Raw genomic sequence first — 26401 nt, forward strand, 5'->3', positions numbered from 1 at the left:
TAAGACCAACTTATCAGACAGGATAGTGGCCCAATCCATAATTATACTATTAACGGCCGCTTCCATTAAGGGAACCATATCAACATGGATATTTGCAGAATCATGAAATCCCCACAATCTACACATCATAATTCCAGCATAGCAGTAAGGTGAAGCCAGAGAGGCATTGGAGTACTTACCCGACATATCCTGTTTGTGTTTTGCTGGATTTTGCCTCCAATCTCGGAGAGGTTCGGCTGGTGATTCATTCTCTCTGGCAAATTTTTCCACAAATGCTCTGTTATAGACTTGCTCGGGATTGGGCAAATGATACATTCGTCTTAAGTCGTCAGGCTTGAAGGAGCCGAAAATCCTTCCATCCTTAGAAATGAAGGTTCTATTAGTGAGAGGAACTTCTTCAATTGCCCAACGTACCACATCAGTATAAGGCAAGACTTGTTCCCTGGCTGCTATTCTGTGCAGAAAAGAGTCAGCCAAATCTTTAAGAGTTGCCTCAGACTTTCTTAATTCATCCACACTTGCCTCCGTTACTGTCACTTCTGGTTGTTCTCCTTCTAGCAAATTGTATGTCCCTTGCCATGTAGTACCAGTAAGACCAGTGCATGTAGTATCTGAGATTAAGCCTTTCCTTGAAGGTGTAGCAGCTTGGCCTGAGGCGGGTGTCGCAGTAGAACCTGCCATCTTCTTGAACTTTTTTCCCATCATATTCAGACTTCTCTCGTTAGTCGAATTCTACACAAGTGCAAGAGAAATCGTAACAAAGAAATAACAATGACAATCCATAACGGGATAAATATATGATTTGAAGCGTGGCGAGATTATTCCTAAAAGAAGCTGCGGATCTAATGATTTGAGAAGGCACCGTACATGTAATGATGGTGATTTTACGGCCTGCAGCTTCATAAATGACCATTACTTAAGTTATTAAACCGAATGACCCCTTAAAGCGTGTAATAGATTTTTTCAAAGGTCTAATCGTAATTGCTCGTTAATTCGAAGGGGCAAAGCTTTAAATTCGCATGCATTACCTTATCCCTTTACTTAACGGCATTTTGAAATCTGTGATTTTGTCAAATCGATTTTAAATATAACTTTAATGCTTTGAAATAATCACCTTTTGGAACTGAGGTCATCATTAAGCGTCATCATATCGCATCGGAAGTGTGTGTGTGGCGTTATCACTTGGGAAAGTTCTTTAGCGAACGCCGATTGCGATATCGCATTTGGCGTGCGAACATAACCCTCAAATGTGTATCAATTGCTTTTAGCGAATGCCGATAGCGATATCGCATCGGGGAAAGGATATAAACGTCTTATGAAAATGCGTAGGATTGTACCGATTGCCGACATGCGATATCGCATCGGGCCGGAGTGTTAAAACATTTTTCACAAGACATAGTGCCATGCCGATAGCCGATCGCCGATATCGCGTCGCATCGGGGAAAAGGTATGTGCCCTTTTGTGTGTGCATTGGCTATTGCCGATGGCCGATAGCGATATCGCATCGGGAAAAACCAAGATGGCAACCGAACTTGCGATTACGTTTTTGGACTTAACCAAAAATTGCTTATCATTTGTTCAACAAGGGTTTTTTGCATAAATTCATTTGATTATCATACCTTATTTGAACAAGTTTATTAATGCCAATTAAAAATTTTAAAAGGGACCCATTTCATATGTAAACTGTTTGTGATAAAAATGTTATGAAATGGGGGGTTGTTGTAGGGCACAACACCACCCTTCTTTATATTTCTTTTTCCTTTTTATGATTTTCTTTTATTAACTGCTCGGGGCTCAAGGGGTAAGAGCATGATGTATAAGATATAAAAGTGGATACAACATTTAAAGGTAGGGTGGTTCATTGCCCACTAGGGGTTGGGACAATGATGGGTTCTTAAATGATGAAGGAGGTTCATTGAACCTATAGGAACCAGGGTGTTGGCCATGAGGATGGGGTAGAGGTCATGTATTGGCTTTTGTCCACGTGCCAAATGTGTTTGTCCCGAACATCTTTTGCATTTTGTGGTACATTTTCCTGTTGAATATGGCCAAATACGCTTTTATCATTCTTTTTAGCGGCACCAATCTCCGGGCTTCATTTCAGGCCATGACCCAAGGTGTGGGCAAGGGGGAGGGGCAAGCTAACCCTATGTGGACCCAGTAGAGGAATTTGGACCTAGGTGGGAGAAATGATGAATGGGGTGATAATGAGTGGAAAGAGGGTAATATAAGCGAATAAGGGAGTGGGACCACGCAACCAAAATCAGGGTTTCCCATGAAATACCATCCCTAAATCCAAATGGTCCGTAAAAGAGATCCCACGGGACTAGGATGCAAGGATAATATCCAATGGGGGGCTAGGGGATAAGGTCACAAACCTAACCCATTCTTTCGGTCGAATACCCCCATTAATCCATGCCCAGAAGTGTCCACGATAAGCACACTGCAATACTCAACTACCAAAGGAAAAGACATACCTTCAGGTTCGAGAGGCCGCCTTCAAACATACGATCATGGCAGATGTGCAAGGGACCACATGGCTAGCTTAGGTGGTGGAGAAATGGAACAATGAGCTAGTTGTTGGCTGCAAGGGGCCGTTGTTTGCTGGCTGAGGACAACCTTGGAGAAAAAAATTCTCCTAGGGATATCACCCACAAAATGGTGGGTAACATCTGGCTCCAACTAGGGCGTGAACTCTCAAAAAAGTGGGTGAAGCTACTCAAACGAGAGGTCACGACAACTCCAACAATCTCTTGGTTAATGAAGACTTGTCACTTGCACATATAATATATGGAAGAACACAGAGCAACAGGATTTCACGGTGTCTCATGATCGCACATGCTATATGTTAGGCCATAAAATCAACAAAAAATAAAATATGAAAATATGCATCTATCTATCATGAGAAATATCATATGACGTTAGTTCTAATGCAAAATCAACATGTGATGCACCCTACTCTACCATGCATATGATACAATGTCAAGTGCTAGGTATAATCATAGACCCAATGCAACCAACATGTTAGTTGATCAATACAAGAATGCATGCTTCCATGATTATTTTTGAAATTGACTCGTCAATATAAACGGGAATAATGATGCGAGGAGTTACGGGGGTGGGAAAACAGGGGACCCATATTATATAGAAAGGAGCCCTAGAAGAACAGAAAGACATCAACCGAGAAGATTGAATTTGGTCTCCTAAACAAGAGATAGAAATGTCAATGATCAAGTACATGAATCTTTGATGAAGAGCTATCTCAGGACTATCACCCTCTAGGTAAGAAGGATTGAATGTCTCGAATGTATTTAGGATGATATTATTTTGGTCATTGGGAAAAAAGGAAATGGACTCATCATTATATTTGGGGAAAAACCATGATTCCTTTTTCTTCATAGGGGAAAGCAACTTTTCATCAAGACAAGGGGAATGAACATCATGACAAACCTCTATTTTCAAGGCAGGGGAGGAACGTTCAAACATGAAGAAAAACCCTTTATCGGGGGCATGGCCTAAGGAAGCATCTTCCTCAATTTATTCTATATTAGAGTCATCAAAATTTCCCACAATCTTTGAAGGCTCTTCTTTGATTGAATCATCTTGGAACATAAAGAAGAGATCTTTCCAATCACTAGGAAGGGATTCATAAGGACCAACATTGTGATTCAAAAGGGGTGGAGCATTTTCTTCTTGAGATAGGGAGGACTTTTCCTCCTTCATCCATTCCCGAAGAATGATCTCCAAGGTATTTACTACGTGATTTTGATAAAATGCCTCAAGAAGAAGGTCATCGGTAGGACTCTCTTTATATTCACTCTTTGTGTTACGGAGCCTTTCCGATTGCTCACAATAGTGGGAGAAAATCTCTTGGGAGTTATATGTGGCCATCAGTTTCCTGCAAGACTTTTCATATTCCATCATCCATTCTTGCAATGTCTAAGGGTTATCAGGGTTGAGATGTTCCTCATTATCCTGAGAGGACATGCTTTCCAATTCATGAGTCTCTCCTTTGGCACCATCATTAAAGTATGCATCAATAAGAGGCTTTTCTTGAAGCATAAAGCCATATTCAATAACTTCCTCCTCTCGAAGGGGCATATCTAACGTTTGGGATATTTCTTCATGAGATTGGAAACATGGCCCTATATGCAACATGAAGTGCGTAGTCAACGTTGGAAGAGAGAGAATGCTTTTAGGTTTACATGACTCAAGCCAGTCGGTACTTGGTGAAATGGATAGGAAAAAAATTCCATTTGGTCAAAAGTTTGAGTTATATTTTACTTTGAAAGGTACCTTATGAACCTTATCACGTGGTTGGCTATGGAATGTGGATCCCCATCGAACATTGGCATATTCTTCATGGATTTTGATGAATCATATTTTGGGGTCCCTGTCATATCTATGGTAGGAATATATGTGGTCAACATGTTGTTGGGTCCTTAGTGACCTAGGAGTCCCCAGGGTGAATGAAATTTCATTAACGATTGTTTGCTTCACCCTACAAGCATTGACTTTGAAGTTCAATGATGAACTAGGGCTTTGTTCTTCCAATGGAGTCGCCATTAATGTGATGTCGATATGTCATATGGGGAACCAAACACACATTTTTTGTCGTCGGCAACGGTGCCAAAATGTTACCGATCAAACTAGAAGGGGACCTAAGAGGGATTCCTAAAGGGAAAATGCTAGACTAAGGGCAACAAATGGAGACTTAGCCCACTGTCACCTCACCTAAGGCTCCTTTCTATTTACGGACTTTCGCCGATGGGAGGAGAAACGTTATATTATGGAGTCACTGATGAAGGATAATTCAAGAAATGATGTGTACTGACCCTAATAATCCCTTCCTTGGAAGCGTTAGAGAGACAAGGCTTGCTTGCTTTCTAATAAAGGTACAATATCTTCTAGGGAAAGGAAGGGTGGATTTAAGGGTTAGGTTTATGGGATACAACTTATGAAGGAACTTCCCTATCCCTAAAATCCTTATTGTAATTGGTATCCTAGATGGTTTTCAAAGAGTTATCTTTTTAAGGGAATGAGACCACACGGGACCAAGTGGACTTGGTCTAGGATAGGAGGAATGAGTATGGAAACCAATTATGTTCTTTCCCTAGACAAAGTGGGGAAGGATCAAAGAAATAATTTTCACTTGAAGGTGTTGATTTAATCCTATGAGGTACCAGACTTGGGGATGCTAAACCAAAGCTTGATCCCGGAGCTATGGCTTGGATTTTCTCCCAAATTCACCGTCGGAATGGCTTCAAAATTGGAGGAGACCTTGAGGAAACACCAGTGTAGGATACCCTAAGCGATCAAACTTTTTGGAGGGATATCTTGTCGGGAAATTGATGCCCTAGGTGCCCCAACTTGGCTAGACCTGAATGAAGGTGAAAGGATATGATTTTTGGTGACCACCTCTTGGTAGATCAGTGCCTTAGTCTTAGGAGAGTGGAGTCTATGATGAAATATGAGTAGGATTCTTGATTCTTAGTCAAGGAGGCCTGAAGACCACTTTGTTAGCCTTCTAGGTCAAGGAGAAGAAATATTGCAACTTTTATAATTTGATGTGCAAAGGACATGTCTTATCAAGGTAAATTTCTTTGATAGAATTACCCCTAGGAGATTTTGTTCACATTACATAGCCCATACATTGATAGATGCTGTGATAGAGACAAAATTATGCAATTTTAGGTAGTAAATGCATGCACCAATTAGCCCTTGAAATAGCGAAAATCCCAATGGAATGTATATGACAAAGTAAACCAAGAATAACATTAAAAGCATGTACTTACATGTAGGAAAGTATATCCAACCATCCACAATTGACAAAAGAGAAGCTCCAATATAAGATGGACCAATATCCACACATCAAAATTCATCCATAAAGATCCAATTCATCCTCTATAAAAAGTGTGAAATTCTTAAGAGAGAGAAGAGATCCAATCCAAAATGATGATGAGATAATGAACTCATATCAATTGTATTTATACACTAATGAGGAGTTCGAACTAGCCTCATTGGCCTACATAAACACAAAAATAAAATAATATTCTAATAATCCAACTTTTGATGACAAGCCCACCAAACTAGCTCATAAATGGAAGAATAGGCTTCTCAAGTGGTCAAACAATAATCTATGCATGTCGTAGGGCCCTTTAAGATGCCTAATGAGGTCCATGAGTGCCATAATGAAGAGTAGGACCCTCAAAAGCAGTGGACAAAGGGTTAGCCCCTTGTAATAACCTGTGGTGCTCGAAATGACATGTGGGGGCACACAAGTGTCCTCATGGGTCTCCAAACAAATCGAAGATGCTTGTAGATCTCTTGCAAGGGAGAGGATGATGGTGTAGGTGATGCCACATCATCGTGCAAGTCTTTGATCATTTGCCAAGTGTATGGTGCAAATCTAGGGCTAGCTGGGCACAATGGATCAAGTGCATCTTCCTCGTCCAATAAATGAACCGCACACAATCCCTGAATGGTTGTGGGATCCATGGAGTGCGATCTGCTGTTGTGGAGGCCCATGGGTCTAAACAAACACCCTACATGTGCCAATGTATCCCTTTGGAGGATTAGGACCCCGTATAAGGAAACCAAATCCAAGATGGAGACCATCTGCAATCCTGCATAAGATCCAATGCATTCCCTAGCCTTCCATTACGGCAAGTCATTAGAGAAATCGAGTAAACGATCTTACCAATAATGGACCACTGGTGAGAACTTCATAATGTCTTGTCCTTCCATAATGGGCTTCAAGTTGTGCTAATGTCTCCTAAACTCCAAATGGTGTTAACAAAGAATCCTATTAGGGGGTTTCTACTTCTAAAGGGGATAATATATTCAAGGTGCATCTTTTAAAAGGAGGTGGCATGTGATAGATAGGTGAATGAAGTAGGGCATGAGAAAGGGAAACCTTAGGTCACACGCTGGGGTACAAGGGTAGCTAATAAGAGGGAAGCCCACACTTGGGTTTATAATGTATAGGAGGGACCAATCGTGGTACATGAGGTGACTCGACCTTGATTTTTCCACCCTTATTTATATTCTTTTTGCCTTTTTATGCTTTTCTTTGATTAATTGCTCGGGGCTCAAGGGGTAAGAGCATGATGTATAAGATATAGCAGTGAATACCCCATTTAAAGGTAGGGCGGTTCATTGCCCACTAGGGGTTGGGACAATCATGGGTTCCTATATGATGAAGGAGGTTCATTGAACCTGTAGGAACCAGGTTGATGGCCATGAGGATGGGGTAGAGCTCATGTATTGGCTTTTATCCACAGGCTAAATGTGTTTGTCTCGACCATCTTTTGCATTTTGTGGTACATTTCCCTGTTGATTATGGCCAAATATGTTTTTTTCTTTCTTTTTAGCTTCATCAAATTCCGGGCTTCATTCTAGGCCATGAACCAAGCTATGGGCAAGGGGAAGGGGTAAGCTAACCCTATGTGGACCCTATAGAAGAATGTTGACCCAGGTGGGATAATTGACGAATGGTGTAATAATGAGTGGAAACAGGGTAATATAAGCGGATAAGGGAGCGGGACCACGCAACCCAAATCATGGTTTCCCATGAAATAACATCCCTAAAGCCAAATGGTCAATGAAAGAGATCCCATGGAACTAGGATGCGAGGTTAATATCCAAAAGGGGACTAGGGGACAAGGGCACAGACCTAACCCGTTCTGTCCATCAAATCCCTCCATTAATCCATGCCCAAAAGTGTCCATGATAAGCAAACTGCCATATTCAAATACTAAGTGACAAGGCATACCTTCAGGTTCGGGAGGCCCACCTTCAAACATACGATCATTGTAGATGGGAAAGGGACCACATGGCTGGCTCAGATGGTGGAGAAATGGCACAATGAGCTAGTTAGTGGTTGTAAAGGGTTATTCACTGCCGGCTGAGGACCATCTTGGAGAAATTTTTTCTCTTAGGGATATCATCTACAAAATGGTGGGTAACATCTGGCTCCAACTGAGACGTGATGTCTTGAATAAGTGGGCGAAGCTACTCGAACAGGAGGTCACGAGAACTCCAACAATCTCTTGGTTACCATAGACCTGTCACTTGCACATATAATATATGGAATAACACGGAGCAACATGCTTTTGCGGCGTCTCATGATTGCACATGCTATATGTTAGGCCATAAAATCAACAAAAAATAAAATATGCAAATATGCAGCTATCTATCATGAGAAATATCATATGACGTTAGTTCTAATGCAAAATCAACATGCGATGCACCCTACTCTGCCATACATATGATACAATGTCAATCGCTAGGTATAAGCTTAGATCTAATGCAACCAACATGTCAGTTGATCAATTCAAAAATGCATGCTTCCATGATTATTTTTGCAATGGACTCGACAATATAAATTGGAATAATGATGCGAAGAGTTACAGGGGCAAAAGGTGGGAAAATAGGGGACCCATATTATATAGAAAGGAGCCTTAGAATAACGGAAAGACATCAACCAAGAGATAGAAATGTTAATCTATCTCAGGCCTATCACCCTCTAGGTAAGAAGGATTGAATGTCTCGAATGTATTTAGGATGACATTATTTTGGTCATTGGGAAAACAAGAAATGGAGTCATCATTGTATTTGGGCAAAAACCATGATCCCTGTTTCTTCATAGGGGAAAGCAGCGCTTCATCAAGACTAGGGGAATGAACATCATCACAAACCTCTATTTCCAAGGCAAGGGAGGAACGCTCAAACATGAAGAAAAATCCTTTATGGGGGGCATGGCCTAAGGAAGCATCTTCCTCAATTTCTTCTATATTAGAGTCATTAGAATTGCCCACAATCTTGGAAGGCTCATATTTGATTGAATCATCTTGGAACAAAAGAGACCTTTCCAATCAATAGGAAGGGATTCATAAGGACCAACATTGTTATTCAGAAGGGGCGAAGCATTTTCTTCTTTAGATAGGGAGGACTCATTAGGGAAATTTTGAGGTCTAAAATGGGCCTACCAAGGAAATTATAAAATAATAGTGGAAATAATAAAATAAGATTAGATTACATCATCAAATTTTGGAAGGAAAAAAGAAAAAACTATTTTTTCAACTCATATTTTCAACATATCTCCCAATGGGTTTACTCAAATTTCAAGCAGAAACACTCTTTACATGAAAAATTTAATCCCTCATCCAAGGAGTACCCATGTTGCATCTAACGAGTACTCTTGCTCGACATTTGAGTAAAATATTAGGGAGATAAGTTGAAAATATGAGTTGAAAAAGTAGTTTTATTATTTCATTATTTTTAAATCTTTTTACATTTTTACTCCAAAAATGGTGAATCATCCCTTATGGTTGACATCATCATCTTGAATCCTATTGGTTCTTATAAATTTTATTTTGGTTGTACATTTTTCTTAGGAGGCCCATTTTAGACCTCAAAATTCCCCTAATGTTTCTTCCTTCATCCGTTCCTGAAGAATGAACTCCAAGGTATTTACTACATGATTTTGATAAAATGCCTTAAGAATAAGGTCATTAGAAGGACTCTCTTTATATTCACTCTTCGTGTTATAGAGCATTTCCGATTGCTCACAATAATGGGAGAAAATCTCTTGGGAGTTATATGTGGCCATCAGCTCCCTGCAAGACTTTTCATATTCCATAATCCATTCTTGCAATGTCTGAGGGCTCTTGGGGTTGAGATCTTCCTCATTATCCTTAGAGGGCATGCTTTCCAATTCATGAGTCTCTCCTTTGGCACCATCATTAAAGTATGCATCAATAAGAGGCTCTTCCTCAAGCATTAAACCATATTCAATAACTTCCTCCTCTCAAACGTCCATATCTAACATTTTGGATATGTCTTCATGAGATTGGAAACTTGACCCTTCATGCAACAAAAAGTGCATAGTCAGCATTCGAAGAGAAGGAATGCTTTTAGGTTTACATGACTCAAGCCAATCGGTACTTGCGGAAATGGATAGGACAAACAATTACATTTGGTCACAAGGTTGAGTTATATTTTGCTTCGAAAGGTACCTTATGAACCTTACCACATGGTTGGCTACAGAATGTGGATCCCCATTGAACATTGGAATATTTTTCATGGATTTCGATGAAGGATATTTTGGGGTTCCGGTCATATTTATGGCAGGAATATATGTGGTCAATGTTAGCACTCCGTAATTTCCCTAAGCTGTAGGAAGGAAACTCGAAGGTAACCACAAACCACTTGTAAGCTAGAATGTAGCCCTTCTAGCTTTACAGAGGGCTCTTTCTATATGATTTCAGTCAATGAATTCGTTGAGTAGTTTGGATTTCAGTCTAGCTATGATGATAAAAGGATAATTTTAAGTGGTGGCTTGAAGGTATGTGAAGGAAGGAAAACCCACTTTGAACATGCTCATCTTTTGAATGATTCAAGTGAATAAGGGATAATGGTGATATCTTGAGCAAGGGAAAGATAGGAAACTCTATTGGTAATTAATAAATTTCATTGTAGTAATGGATGAATATAACATCAGAGGTGACAAGATGAGCATTAAACTAGGATGAATTCAAATTTCCTTTAGAAGAATAAGAGATTCATGAATGTTCAACAGATACAAAGCAAAGAAAAAAGTGAATTCTGCAAATTCTCTTATCTGAGCATGAAGAACTATCTTAGTATCACAGAAACATAACTAATAACAGTAACAGAGAAAAAACACATACCAACTGATATCTGACATGCGAATACCTAGCCAAAATACCCTTGGCCTTCTTTTATTCACTTAAGAAATATTTGAAAATACAAAATACAAGTCTTTGCTTCCAGCACTAATCAATCAACAACCAACCAACCCCTTCTAGCTTGAAACATTTAACATTAAATAGAATTACAACCTCCAAAAATCCCATGTCCATATACAATGATTCTCTTATCCATGAGGTGGGTTGAATTGATTACAAAAGTAGTAACTTAAACATATCTGCAGTCTTTTTCTTTTAGTGGAAAAAAACAAAAGCTCACTTAGATCTTATCATACTATCCTATCTTCTAGCTAATGTCACATCCATTCAATTTATCTTTATTGCTAGCATCACAATAGCAAGGTCTAAATCTGATGAGTTGGAGTGGGACCCATCTGATGTCTCAAACATTTCAAAAATTCAAATTCACAAATCGAATTTAAAAAAAACTTCATAATTCCGGCAGAAAGAAATTGTAAAAATGGGTCTCCCAATAACACCTATAACTCCCAAATGGTAGCACTTGTTTAAAATATAAGACATGTTTTTTTTATATCAGCTCGTTTTGAAGCAAAACCTCTCTTCGTTCCTTCAAATTATTCGCCATCGCCTCCGAAACTGTTATGTAAAATCATGACTAAAACAGGAAAATACATAGTTTGAAAAATAGGCCTTAAAGATGAAGTTGAATCTCCAAATCCATGGCACCTGTGAACAAATTGGAGAAGGTTATTGTTCTTTGGTCTGTTCTTGAGAAAACCCTCTTTCATGTTTATGAAATTCTTCCCCAACTCTTCAAAAACATCTTTTGCAAAACAATGGCTAAAACTGGCTATTTACACAATCCGAAAAATATGCTTTGAAGATGCATTCGAATATCCCTATCCATGACACATGTAAAAAAATGGGGTGAAGTTATTGTTATTTGACCCATCCTTGAGAAAAACCTCTTTCAGTTTCTTAAAATTTGCCTCTATGTGATTGGAAACGGTTTTGCCAAAGGATGACTAAAACAGAGTATTTGTGCAGTGCTGGGGTAGCTAATCCAAGTAGCCCTCCATGCTCTGTATGATTTCACACCTCCCCTAGCAAAATGGATCAAATGGGTAGGCTTTAAATGGCTTTGTGATGGTGTAGAACTCTTTAATTAGGGTCTACAAATCTTGCAAACCTCGTAAATGGTTGATACCCACTTGCACAGCGACCATGACTCCCATTAACTTGACACTCCTTCCTGCTTTTGGTGAACCCTTGATGAAATAAACTTGACAATGAAGGATCGTGACCTTTGAGACTATGGTCGAAGCAGTGGTCATATGCTCAACTTATTAAAAAAAGGACATGGAAAATACATTTGACGATGAAAACTACTGACCCTAACAGTCAACATGTTGTTGGGTCCTTAGTGACATGGGAGTCGCCAGGGTGAATGAAATTGCCTTAACAAATGGTTGCTTCACCCTACAAGCATTGACTTTGAATTTAAATGAAGAAATAGGGCTTTGTCCTTCCAATGGAGTCACCAATAATGTTATGTCGATATGTCGTATGGGGAACCAAACACACGTTTCGTGTCCCTGACAATGACACCAAAATATTACCTCTCAAACTAGCAGGGGACCTAAGGGGGATCCATAAAAGGCAAATGCTAGACTAAGGGCAACAAATGGAGACTTATCCCATTGTCACCTCAGCTAAGGCTCCCTTCTATTTACAGACTTTCACTGATGGGAGGAGACTTCGTATATTATGGAGTCATTGATGAAGGATAAGTCATGAAATGATGTGCACTGACCCTAATAATCCCTTTCTTGGAAGAGTTAGAGAGATAAGGCTTGCTTGCTTTCTAAGAAAGGTACAATGTCTTCTAGGGAAAGGAAGGGAGGATTTAAAGGTTAGTTTTATGGGATATGACTTATGAAGGAACTTCCCAACCCCTAAAATCCTTATTGTAATTGGTATCCCAGATGGTTCTCGAAGAATTATATTTTCAAAGGAACGAGACCACACAAGACCAAGTGGACCAAGTCTAGCATAGAAAGAATGAGTATGGCAACCAATGATTTTCTTACCCTAGACAAGGTGGGGAAAGGATCAAAGAAATAATTTTCACTTGAAGGTTTCGATTTGATCCTATGAGGTACTAGCCTTGGGGATCCTAAGGAAAAGCTTGATCCAGAGCTAGGGCTTTTCTTTTCTCCTAACTGCACCATCATAATGGCTTCAAAATTGGAGGATACCTTGAGGAAACACCAGCATATGAGATCCTAAGAGATCAAACTTTTTGGAGGGCTAACTTGTCGAGAAATTGATGCCCTAGGTGCCCCCACTTGGCTAGACCCGAATGAAGATGAAAGAAAGTGATTTTTGGTGACAACCTCTTGGTAGATCAGTGCCTTAGTCTTGGGAGAACGGATTCTATGATGAAATATGAGTAGGATTCTTGATTCTTGGTCAAGGAGGCCTCAAGACCACTTTGCTTGCCTTTTAGGTCAAGGAGACACAATTTTGCAGCTTTTATACTTCGATGTGCATAGGAGATGGTCTATCAAGCTCAAATTATTTAATAGAATTAACCCTAGGAGATTTCTTTCACATTACATGGCACATACATTGAGAGATGCTATAATAGAGACAAAATTCCACAATTTAAGCAGTAAATGTATGCAACAATTAGCCCTAGGAATAACAAAAAATCCCTGTTCAATGTATATGAAAAAGTAAAACAAGAATAACATTAAAAGCATATACTTACATGTAACAGAGTATATCCAACCATCCACAATTGACAAAAGAGAAGCTCCAAGATAAGATAGACCAATATCCACACAACAAAATTCATCCATAAAACTCCAATTTAGCCTCTAGAAAAAGTGTTAAATTATCAAGAGAGAGAAGAGATCCAATCCAAAGTGATGATGAGATAATGAAATCATCTCACTTGTATCTATACACTAATGAGGAGTTCGAATTAGCCTCCTTGACGTACATAAGCCCCAAAAATAAAATAATGTTCTAATAATCCAACTTTTGGTGACAAGATCATCAAACTAGCTTATAAATGAAAGAATAAGCCTCCCAAGAGGTCAAATAATAATCTATGCATGTCCTAGGGCCCTCTAAGAGGCCTAATGAGGTCCATGGGTTCCATAATGAAGAGTAGGACCCTCAAAAGCAGTGGATAAGGGGTTGCCCCTTGTAATAACCTTTGGTGCTCTAAATGACATGTGGGGGCACACAAGTGTCCTCATGGGTCTCCAAACAAATTAAAGATTCATGTAGATCACCTGCAAGGGATAGGATGATGGTGTAGGTGATGCCACATCATTGTGCAAGTCTTGGATCATCTACCAAGTGTATGGTGCAAATTTGGGGCCAACTGGGCATGATGGATCAGGTGCGTCTTCCTCATCCAATAAGTGAACCACGAGCAATCCTTGAATGATTGTGGGGATCCATGGAGTTCTATTTGTTGCTTTGGAGGCCCATGGCTCTCAACGCACACCCTACATGTGCCAATGTAGCCCTCTAGAGGATTAGGACCCCGTATAGGGAGACCAAACCGAAGATGGAGACCATCTGCAATCCTGCATAAGATCCAATGTGCCCCCTAGCTTTATAGTACAACAAGTCATTAGAGAAATCGAGTAAACGAGTTTACCAATCATGGACCACACGTGGGGAATTCATAATGGCCTGCCCTTCCATAATAGGCTTCGGGATGTGCCAAAGTCTTCTAAACTCCAAATGGGGTTAACCAAGAATCCTATTAGCTGGTTTCTACTTCTAAAGGGGATAATATATTTAAGGTACATCCTTCAAAAGGTGGTGGCATGTGACAGATAGGTGAATGAAGTAGGGGATGAGAAGGGGCAGCCCTAGGTCACATGCTGAGGTACAACGGTAGCTACTAAGAGGGAATCCCACACTTGGGTTTATAATGTATAGGAAGGAGCAATCGTGGCACATGAGGTGCCCCGACCTTGATTTTTCCACCCTTATTTATATTCCTTTTGCATTTTTATGATTTTCTTTGATTAACTACTTGGGGCTCAAGGGATAAGAGCATGATGTATAGAATATAGTAGTGAATACCCCCTTTAAAGGTAGGGTAGTTCATTGCCCACCAACAATTGGGACAATCATGGGTTCCTATATGATGATGGAGGTTCATTGAACCTGTAGGAACCAGGTTGATGGCCATGAGGATGGGGTAGAGCTCATGTATTGACTTTTGCTCATGTGCTAAATGTATTTGTCTCGGCCATCTTTTGTATTTTGTGGTACATTTTCCTGGTAAATGTGGCCAAATATGCTTTTATCTTTCTTTTTAGCTGCATCAACCTCTGTGCTTCATTCCAGGCCATGACCCAAGGTGTGGGCAAGGGGAAGGGGCAAGCTAACCCTGTGTGAACCCTGTAGAGGAATGTTGACCCAAGTGGGAGAAATGATGAATGGGGTAATAATGAGTAGAAAGAGGGTAATATAAGTGGATAAGGGATCAGGACCACACAACCAAAATCAAGGTTTCCCATGAAATACCATCCCTAAAGTCAAATGGTCAGTAAAAGAGATCCCACGGGACTAAAATGCAAGGTTAATATCCAAAAGGGGGCTAGGGGACAAGGGCATAGACCTAACCCATTCTCTTCGTTGAATCCCCCCAATTAATCCATCCCCAGAAGTGTCTATGATAAGAAAATTACATTACTCGACTACCAAATGAGAAGGCATACCTTCAGGTTTAGGAGGCCCACCTTCAAACATACAATCATGGCAGATGGGCGAGGGACCACATGGCTGGCTCAGATGGCGGAGAAATGGCACAATGAGCTAGCTAGCAGCTACAAGGGGTTATTGGTTGCCAGTTGAGGACCATCTTGGAGAAAAAAATTGTCCAAGGGATATCATCCACAAAATGGTGGGTAACATGACCCAAGTTTATAAAGTCACACTCACTTTATAAAAGGTCACTTTTAAGGCATTAATTAAAAATGTGCACTTCTCAACTTTATAAAGGTAAGGAGTGAAATGTGCTTGGTCACTTTTAGATGCTAGCCACTGCCAATGCAGAAGTACCTCCGAGCTATCAAAAATCGACAAAAATAGCCATATTCAATATTGTTCTCCACGCTATAATCCATAGGGTTTATTTAGTATGGGTTTCTCTCTTCAACCACCATAAAAAAATTCCAATATTAGTTTTAATTTTCTTATAAGTTCCCAAATACATTACATCATTTTTCATTTTACATAGATAAAAATTCATTTCCTAGACTTGTTTTGCTTAGTCACAATTCTAGAAATTATTTAACATTCTTTAAATAAACCATGATTGTCATTACTACTATTTATTTAAGGTTCTTTAACTTTAAGGTGCTTCAGTGTGATATCATTACTTGGGTTGCTATATCACTTAGAAAACCTTGAATTTACATTCTTGTATTAGAAATTACAATTGGAAGTTAACATATTGAACTTTGTTTGATATCAATTACAGAAGTTTAAAAACATGGTTTCCTCCACTTGTTCAAATGTGGAATTGCCCTTAAAAAATATTATTTAAACAAAATTTGATTCATATATCCATATATCCATATAATCATAAATTAGTTTATCTAAATCAACTCTAATTGATGCACTATTTTGTTTAATAATATTCAAATGTACTTGTATGGCGCATCAATCCAAGCATTTTCTAATGTGTTGAATTATTTAAGTCTCCAAGTCATATCTTGTGTTGGATTTAAGTTATTTGTAATTCATAGAGTATATCGTTGCATTATATAATTATCATCATTAAGATTTACTTACTAAGTCTAAAGCTCTTCAATGATAAATATTCTAGACCTAGCCTCATTCTTCTAGGAATAACCCCATGGCCTTAAAAAGAGTCAGCCAAATTGTACTAAGGTGACAATGATATTTTCTCGTAGGACTACCTCAAGGTTGCATCCATGGATTTAGTGTTTTATCATTGAGTGCGATTAAGTGCGATTTGGGGAGACAACAAGCCCACAAAAACATAAAATAGTTTTTTAAACATCCTTTCATTAACATTTGGATGTACAAACATATTCTTTTAATATACATGTAAAATATGTTGAATTCTGTGATTATCTTAATTAGAAAATGGAAAGGTTTTCTAAGACTCACCATTCAACTTTTTATGTTCTTGCCAAAAAACATTTGGTGTTTTCTCTTTGTAGGAGAGTCATGAATGTGGCATGATATATCTTCTTTTGTGGTAAGGTATCTTGTCGATTACAAAAAAAAAACAGTTCTATTCATTTTTAATATTGATTTTTTTGGGTGGAAAAGAAGTTATTAAAACGTTTTCGCAGCATTCTTGTTGAAAAACTCTATATATTCATATTAATGCTTTTGTAAAATGTTTTTAAATAATGGAACAATCAGAAAAATTAATGTCTATCATTTTTATGATCTTCAACATGCATGAGGTCTAGTGATGAATCTGGCTTTAAACAAAAGCAGTTGAAAGGCGAAACAAAGACACTTTCTGAATTGCATGGGCCCTCCTGGTTGAAGGGGTGTCTTCTTTAAAGAAACATTCTAATCAAAGGAATCCATCTGAAGATAGTGATCATTTGGAAAGGCACAAGTCATGTGATAATGCTGAAGATTATGAAAAGGATTTAAATTTTAAGCCTTTAAAACTCGATGAACCTAGTGTCATAGCATACATCAGCCTAAGGTTTGTTTTATTTGTAATGAACTTATACACACTTGGTACCATAGGCTGTTTCTAGAGGCATCCATATGCATAGTGAAAAACAGGGAACTAATGATCTTAGATTATTTTTAGTCTCGTGGACCTTAAAATATCATTTCATTATGAAACTATGATGAACTTGGTCAGTATTTATATGTATGTATAAGAATTATGCTGAACCTAGATCCTTCTAACCAATGTAAACGATCTTATATTCTGTAAATATTAATTTGTCAGTGTATTGTTTTTTCTTAAAATGTTATATGGTATCCTAATTTTTAATATATAAAACTCATAAAGTTATACATTGGTTCATACAGTAGTTCTTCTCTATCTATCGTAATTTTAATGTACCGCTACAAAACACACATGCGATCTAGACATTTATCCATTTATTTTTCACATTATTCTATGGCTTGCACACGATGCTGAATCAAAGGGCTATGCAGGAGGCTACAGGGGAATGCTTTCAAGGGTCCAATTCCTTCAAGATTTTCCAACTTAACCTCTTTGACAAATCTGTATGTATTTGTTTCAACATTCACTGGCATGTTTGCAACTACTTTTTTCAACTTGAAATGCAAGTAAATTGGTTCATAAATTGACATTAAAAGTTCACTATTTGTTGACATATATTTGGTATGCATTCTGGCAGGAGAGTAAGTGACATAACGTGGCCAGGTGTCTCGTCGTTGTCATTTTTAAAAAACTTGAAGAAATTGACTACACTGTACGTGAAATAGCCTCTCGTGCTTATAAACATTAACTTAATGCAAGCTATTCAACCTTGCTGCTCATCTTCTAAACAATAAGATTCTAACATTTCACGTCTTGTGCAGAGTGCTAAGAAACAACATGATTTCTGGTGAAATTCCTTCATACATTGGAGAATTTATTGGGCTACAAATTTTGTAAGCCACTTTTGTTTATTGTTCTTATACTTTCTTGGATTATAGCTTTCCCTCAACCACTCTCATAACTTTGGAGGCCCTAAAATAATCATATTAGACATTCAATAGTTTAATGAAAATAATTAAATTGGTCTCTCGGAATATATGTGGAGTTGAGGATAAATTGTCCCACATACGGAATCAGATGATGGCATGCATAAACAAATAGGAAATAGACTATTTTATAGTAGAAGAAACCGACTTTTTTTAATATAACTGCCTATAGGATTACGCTGGTGGAAACAAACAAATTTTATACGCACTTCGTGAATTTAAAAGAACACGAAATTATGAAAACCATATTTACAGAATTGTATATACGTTGTTTCACACATAAAATCGAAAACCAATTATTTTTTTCGTAGCATAGCAGTCACTTCTTTTTCTTGTGTTGTAAAAGGAAGGAATCCATTGTGTGGAAGATATATATAGATTTCCAACAGAACTTTTCTTTTTGGTTTTAGTTAAGAAGGGTTTCTATTACTTCAGGCCATTGCTTGAGAGAGTTGAATGTCATATCTTGGAAAGGGAGAATCTACGCTCCCAGAGACTTTGGATTGTATGTAATTGTTGCTAAATCCCTAGGTTATTTCTCGAGAGCAGGATGGCCCAAGGGTTGATTAAGGCATTCCATTACCAGACCCTAACTTGGGGCAAATGGTTAATCGCCACTTTGCCAATGATTCTTTCTTGATTGTCATGGAAGAAAAATGCTTATAATGGAATGGATTTCCTACAAATATTCTACGAAACTTGAAGTTCCAAAGATTCAAAAGGGAAAAAATCAATGCTTTCGGTAGTAATAATCATATTCCTGGTTGGCTCTAATCTCATGTATGGGCTTTAATTCAGCATCACTGAGTGTTCAAGTCCTCAGAATACACTTTTCCTTGCAAGCCTCACCTAAGGAGTTGTGGGATAGATTGATCCAAAGAATTTCCAAAAAAAAAGGTAGATAAATGGATTAAAAGCTAGTGGCTTTGGCTGCCAAGTTTGAAATCAAAGTGTGGGTTCCTACTCATTTTCTACTATTATTTATGTTGGTTCACATCTTTTAATGCTTATTGAAGATTGAAGAATTTTTTGAGGAATTTGTTTCTGGCCTATTAACTAGTGTTAATAATATTGGCGGTATTTCACGAAATATCACGAATATCACGATTTTCAGGCAAACGATAGTTTGGCAGGTAAATATCGTGATATTTTCATATTTGAAAATATCACAATATTTTGAAAATCTCAGCTAAATATCGCGATATTTTGAAAATATCAGCTAAATATTGTCATATTTTGAAAATCTCAGCTAAATATCATTATTTCTTTATATGTTTAAAAATCTGAAGAAAAAAAAAGTGATTTTTTATATTTGCCAATATTTTGCTGATATTTTCGTTGATATTGCCGAAAATATGTTTTTAGGACCCTCGCCGATATTTTGCCAAGAACGATATTATCAACACTGCTATTAACCACCAGCGTATGGGTAACCCCCATGGAAAATTTCCCCCCATTTGATCCAACTTGCTAGCTAGCAGCCCCACATTGATCCATAGATGGCCACTCTCAGATGCCTCTTAGCCACTCTCCAATCAAAGATTATTTTCCTCTACCCAATTCACCTAATGAAAGTGGGTCTTCAAATACGAGTTATGCAATCTATTTTCGTATCAAGTTCTGACAACTAAATATGGCGCACAAATAGAATAACCAAGAGACTTGGAACATAAAGTAATTCATTGAGGATAAATAAATAAGTATATTGAATAATGTATGAGAGAATTGATATGATTATACAAATGAGGGCCGCGTACATATACTTAGGAAGGATACTCTTTCAGGAACAATGATGTCCTTTCATAATTATTAATTATTATTATTATTTTATACATATTTATGTTCATAACATTGTCTTCCCATTTAGAAATGTTTTATCTTCAGAGCATAGTTATGGAAAGGCTTGTCATTTTTCCTAGCTTGTATTGTTTTTGAATCACTCTTTGTTGTGGACTTATAATATGCTCAACCCTTTAGCAGATAGACACGACTGTGAGCTGATAATTTACTGGACCACAACCATATCACCTAATGATGGTTTGATATAATTGTTCATGTGTAATGTTCCAGATATAATTTTTGCAGAATTTTTTTTCAAAAAATGAAACCGCTAATTTTATAACGATATGCACAAATTGAACCACAAATTGAACTGCAAAAACTGGAACAAAATTCTACAACTGAAAAATAAACAACACAAGCATGCAAGAATCTCAGTGTTATTTTATTACATCAAATATGCTGGCACAAGAACAAGAATATGGCTAAGGAAATGACCTCCCACAAACATCTGCTCCAAGCTAAATCCGGACTCCAAAATAACTAGAAACTAATGATATCAACTTGTGAATTTTGAATGAATTCACCAAGGAGAGAGATGGGTTCTCGCTCACTCTCACTAAATTATCCGAGGGTTTTCGTCCTAGGGCTACTATGGTAGAGAACTGAATTATCCAATCCACACCAAAGACAAATGATCCAATCCAAGATGTACCAAATGATCTCCACCTTCCTTTTAGAGGCTCCATAGATAGATCTCCAAGCCTCTAGAAGCATCTTATTTTATTATTATTCTAAAAAATCCTGCCTTGACTTTATCGTAAGTGACTTTTTAATTTTATTTTAAGTCACTTTGGCCTTTTTTCCTCCAATTAATTATTTTCCCCTTTTAATTAAATGACTAATTAAAGCCATTTTTAATGTAGGAAAATGGTGTGAAATTTTATCTATTGCAGCTACTGGAAATTATTCTTCTAACTGAAAATTTAATTATGCAGTTTATTTACTACAACAAACAACGAATAAAATCACAACTGCAATTTTCACCATAAAAATACTGCGGAAAATAAAATACTGGAAACTGAGAAATTCTAGCACACACATAAGAATTTTGACACAATTATTTTTGGACAATTGTCCCCGGAAAAACCCAACTTGGGAAAACCGGTGCAACGGATGAGAGTTTTATTATTAATCTTCAACAACAATTCTAAGTACAATAATTTAGATGCCCAACTGACAATCTAATCTGAGGAAAATACAGGAAAAAATAAGTGAGAGCTTTCTCTCACCCCACAACGATTTTCTGCCTCCGAAATTACCTCCCTAGCCTCTGTGCTGAGCTCCCTACATCACCCTCCGCGCAGAGCTTATGCTGGCCCTCTGCTAATTTCAACCTTCCTCCCGGAATGATGTTGCCCTCCTCTTCCACCTGCTACTCACTCTCTACCTCTATCTTCTCTGTTGAGCTGTTGCCACTGGGAAAATCGAACTACCCAGGAAATTGAGTATCTACACTGGGTATTCTCCATCACCACATTGACCTCCTCTTATAATCCTCTATTGGAGCACCAACAACCAAGATTAAAACATAATCGATGGCAAGGATCATCTTTCGATCGATTTGTGTGTGTTTCTAGATGATTCTCACCTTGACTTAATTAATACTGATTAATTAACCATATTCTCTAAGTTTAGACTTAGAAAATATTTAAAAACTGGTTAATAATCTAATTAATTCATTTCTAGGTGGAATTTGCAGAAACGATTTCTGGGTTTTGGAGATCTCATGTATTCTAGTCTCTCCACTAAATTTTGTGGCTAAAACACATCTAATAATACAAAAAGTAGCACTCCCTCTTAGCGAGGAATGCGTTCTAGTGCTGCATCGTTGCCACAACACCCTGTCTCTACATCATTTGTTGTCATGTTGTTGATGTCTGTTAGTTTTTGTAGCATCGGATGTGTTATAGTCTTGAAATTTTGTGGAGAGATAGAATACATAAGATATCCAAAACCTAGAAATTGTTTCTGGAAATTCCACCTAGAAGTGTCTCAATTAGATTATTAGCCGATTTTTAAATATTTCCTAAGTCTAAACTTAGGGAATATGGTTAATTAATTGGTATTAATTGAGATGGGGTGAGAATCATCGAGAAACTCATACGGATTGATCCAGAAATGATCCTAGCCATTGATTAAGTTTTAATCTTGGTCATTGGTGCTCCAACAATGGATTATAAAAGGAAGTCGATGTGGTGATGGAGAGGGGATCCAATGCAAATACTTAGTTGCCTAGGCAGTTCGATTTTCTCAGTAGCAGCAACTTAGAAGAGAAGATAGAGTCAGAGGGTGAGTAGTAGTGGGAAGAGGAGAGCAGTATCATTCTAAGAGGAATATTTCCAGTTCCTGGAAGAGTCATAGGAAGGAAGGCCGAGATATCCAGAGGGCCAACGTAGGCTTTGTGCAGAGGGTGATGCAAGGAGCTTAGTGCAGAGGCTGGGGAAGCTATTTCAGAGGAAGAAAATAGTTGTGGGGTGAGAGAAAATTTTCAATATTTTTGCTAGTATTTTCCTCAGATTAGATTTCTAGCTGGGCATCTAAATCATTGTACTCAGAATTGTTGCTGAATATTAATAATAAAACCCTCATCTGTTGCACAGGTTTTCCCAGGTTGAGTTTTTCCAGGGACAAGTGTCCAAAAATAATTGTGTCAAAATTATTGTGTGTGCTAGAATTTCTCACTTTCTTGTATTTTATTTTCCGCAGTATTTTTATGGTGAAAATTGCAGCTGTGATTTTATTCGTTATTTGTCATAGAAAATAAATTGCATAATTAATTTTTGAGTTAGAAGAATAATTTCCAGTAGATGAAATAGATAAAATTTCACATGGTATTAGAGCATAAGTGATCATCCAGGAAGCTCAATAGCGAAGTGGAAAATTTCGTTGCTCAGAGGGAGCAGTAGGCTGAAATTTTCAGAGGCAGCATAGTCCATTGATGGGTAGGCCGAGTTGCTAGGGCAGCAGTTCATTTTTCAGTTGAAAGGAGGCAGGAAAATCGAATTGCTTAGATTAGTGATTCCAGCAGTCAGAGGGAGCAGTTGCAGCTCAGATTTTTGCTAAGCAGATTCCTGGTTGGATGCAGAGGCTGTAGAAACAGAATATGCGTTGAGTGGTGTTAAATTGGCAACTAGGGCCCAAACTCCATGTGGGTCAGCTTATTTATGGCAGCTGATATTTTTATTGGATCCCCCTCGTCGAGAGGTGTAGGATTGATCTAAATATCATCCGATTCCGATAACTATTTATGGAGATATGAATTTATTTTGATTATGTAATTATTATCAAGCCGACCAGCTCTTACGTAGGCTCAAGAAGCCCAAACGTCGCATCTATTCATCATCTACACGTTAGTATATATAGAAGAGGATTTGAATTCATTTGGAAACTCACTTGAAGTGATCTCCTCTCCACGTCTTGGGTTTTTGGAGAAGGAGATACACACTAGATTACGCTGACCTAGTATGATGCCCTAACAAAGAACGCAGTCATGAACTTATATGCTGTTCTAAGCAGCCCTAAACGAAGTCAATGGATGCCTTTATATCGTTGTACATAGAGGATCATATACGCTGTTCATAAAGGATTATATACGCTGTTGTCAAAGCGTAGTTCATAGAGTATCTTACACGCAGATAATGGTGACATGCAGCGATATGCTGGGAACGTAATATATATATATATATATACGCTTCATGCTGTAGAAATATTATGGAACGCAATATATATATATATATATATATATATATATATGTTGTTCTTAAGGAACTTACACGCTGTAACATAAATGGTGGACGCAGTAATAAAAGGACGCAGTCAACCGCAGTCATAATCCCGCAGTCTTGAGGTGTAGCTGCAGTCATGTATACGCTGTGCAGTCATGGATACGCTGGGCAGTCATGTATATACACTGCAGTCATGGATACGCTGGGCAGTCATCATATACAGTTAATAGATACGTTGTACGCAGGCTATGATACAATGCTGCAATATATTTATATATGCAGGCAAACAACGCAGAGATATATATATACGATGGCAACATATATATACACAGCAATAGAGAAGATATTTACATGCTCAGTTTTCACACTTAGGCAACATATATGTATACACGTAGTCAATTTATATAGACGCACAATATGCAGATATTCATGGGCAGTAGGGAACTAGAATCGCAAGCATGTTACCTTGATACTCTGTCTACATAACTACATTCAAGATCTGGTGAGAACAAATCTCGATGGATCTATAGATATCACTAAGTCATGATCTCTTATAAAGAGGTCTGAAATGAAAATGGATTACTGTAGATGACAACATGACTGTGTAGTTTGAGACTGCATGGAGGATTTCGGAACTATAGCCTAGTTTCTTTGCTAGGCTGCAAGCCATAGCAAGCAGCTAAGGCTGATGACAGTGTTATAGTGTTGCAGCATGATGATGCACAGGGCAGCATGATGACGATGATGCACTGGCAGCATGATGACGATGATTCATACAAGCAGGGGCAGCATAATGATGATGATGCACATTAGCCAGGAGCTACATGATGAATGGACAGCATGATGTATGAGATCATGGACAGCATGGTGTACGGGCAGCATTGTATGATGCAGCATGATGGTGCTACATGGTAAGGTGCAGCGAATGGACAAGGTGCAGCACTATGATAGGTGAAGAAGTCACCTTAGAGAATCAGTGGAAGCAATATGTCTTCAACTGATCTCTCTAGATATCATAAGTCAAAGGGTTGACTTCTGTTGTAAATGTACTCTCTCTCTCTCTTTCTCTGTTGAACTTTGAAGATAAAAGAAGATTTGATCAAAGGGTTTCCCCACACATTGTGGGGTTTATCCATGGTTAGCACCACATCTTGTGTCCTCTTGTCTTGGCATGTCTTCTGCGATTTATATTTATGTTCTATCTACAGTTTATCTTAATGTTGATGTGATTGCTAACTGTGAAAATTTAAATAAATTGCTCTAGCATAGAACATACCTAAACTTAACAAGTGGAAAAAAGGAATAACACATTAAATTTTTTCAAGTATAGCCATGGACAAAAGTAATATTCAGGAGACTTCAGATTTGTCTTTCAGATTGGAAGACGAATTTGCTTGCTTAGCAGAATTAACTTCACAGGGAGTCTGGTATATAGACAGTGGAGCATCAGTTCACATGATAGGGGTTAGAGAATATTCTCTAGCTACAAAGAGGAGCAAATGGACTTCCAGATTACTATGGGAAACAAAACGAAATGTACTCTAGTAGGGAGAGGTACCATAGATTTTGAGGGGGAGTCAAGAGCAAGCACCAACGCTACAGATGTATTGCATATGGCAGAATTGGGTATGAACATAATTTCAGTATCCCAGTTACAGGATAAGGGGTATGATATTCACTTTGTGGGGAAGAAAGTGTATGTCAATCACCCAAGCTGGAAAAAGGTAAGACAGATTGGAGTACGAGGTAACATGTTGTACTAGTTACAAATCGATTCTCCTATGGAATTGATAGCAATGGGAAGGAGTTGAATGAGTTATGGCAGAAGAGAATGGGACAGATACACCATGGAGCACTCAGGATGCTCAAAGAAATGGTAACAGGGGCTCCTAAACTTGGCACTAAACATGATGATGTGTGCAGAGGATGTGTACTTGGGAAGTATGCTAAGGCGACATTTCCAAGAAGTGACAACAGAGTTGATGGCGTGTTAGGAATTATACACTCAAATATTTGTGCCTTGATGTCCATTAGAGTTCTCAGCGGCGCCGAATATTTTGTCACCTTTATTGATGATCATTCCAGGAAAACCTGGATCTACTTCTTGAAAAAGCCAAGGATGAGGTCTTCGATCATTTCAGAGAGTTTAAATCTCTCGTGGAAAATGCGATAGGGAAGAAGATCAAGTTGCTTCACTCGGATAATGGTGGAGAATATATTGATAAATACTTCACAGATTTCTGTGCGAAAGAAGACATCAAGAGAGAATGGACAGCTCCATATAATTCACAGCCGAATGGTATAGGAGCAGAAAAAATGAACCATTTTTGGTGCTGCAAAAGTTATGTTATATGACTAGGATCTACCCAATTTTTTGTGGGCAGA

At 38.2% G+C, this 26401-nt stretch overlaps 1 protein-coding gene across 1 annotated transcript in view; it reads left to right on the forward strand.

Annotated features, from left to right (window-relative positions):
* The window catches only part of LOC149227581 (putative LRR receptor-like serine/threonine-protein kinase At1g56130), a 317042-nt gene that overhangs the window by 59871 nt on the left and 230770 nt on the right, over nucleotides 1-26401 (forward strand). The window contains exons 2-4 of the mRNA XM_089380542.1: nucleotides 17895-17966; nucleotides 18101-18175; nucleotides 18285-18356. Of these exons, the coding sequence (XP_089236668.1) occupies nucleotides 17895-17966; nucleotides 18101-18175; nucleotides 18285-18356 (219 nt within the window). The remainder of the gene's footprint in view (nucleotides 1-17894; nucleotides 17967-18100; nucleotides 18176-18284; nucleotides 18357-26401) is intronic.

This window comes from Pinus tabuliformis, chromosome J (genome assembly GCF_031772625.1).
Source record: "Pinus tabuliformis cultivar Carrire ecotype Pingquan chromosome J, CPIR1, whole genome shotgun sequence".
Classification (NCBI taxonomy): Eukaryota; Viridiplantae; Streptophyta; class Pinopsida; order Pinales; family Pinaceae; genus Pinus; species Pinus tabuliformis.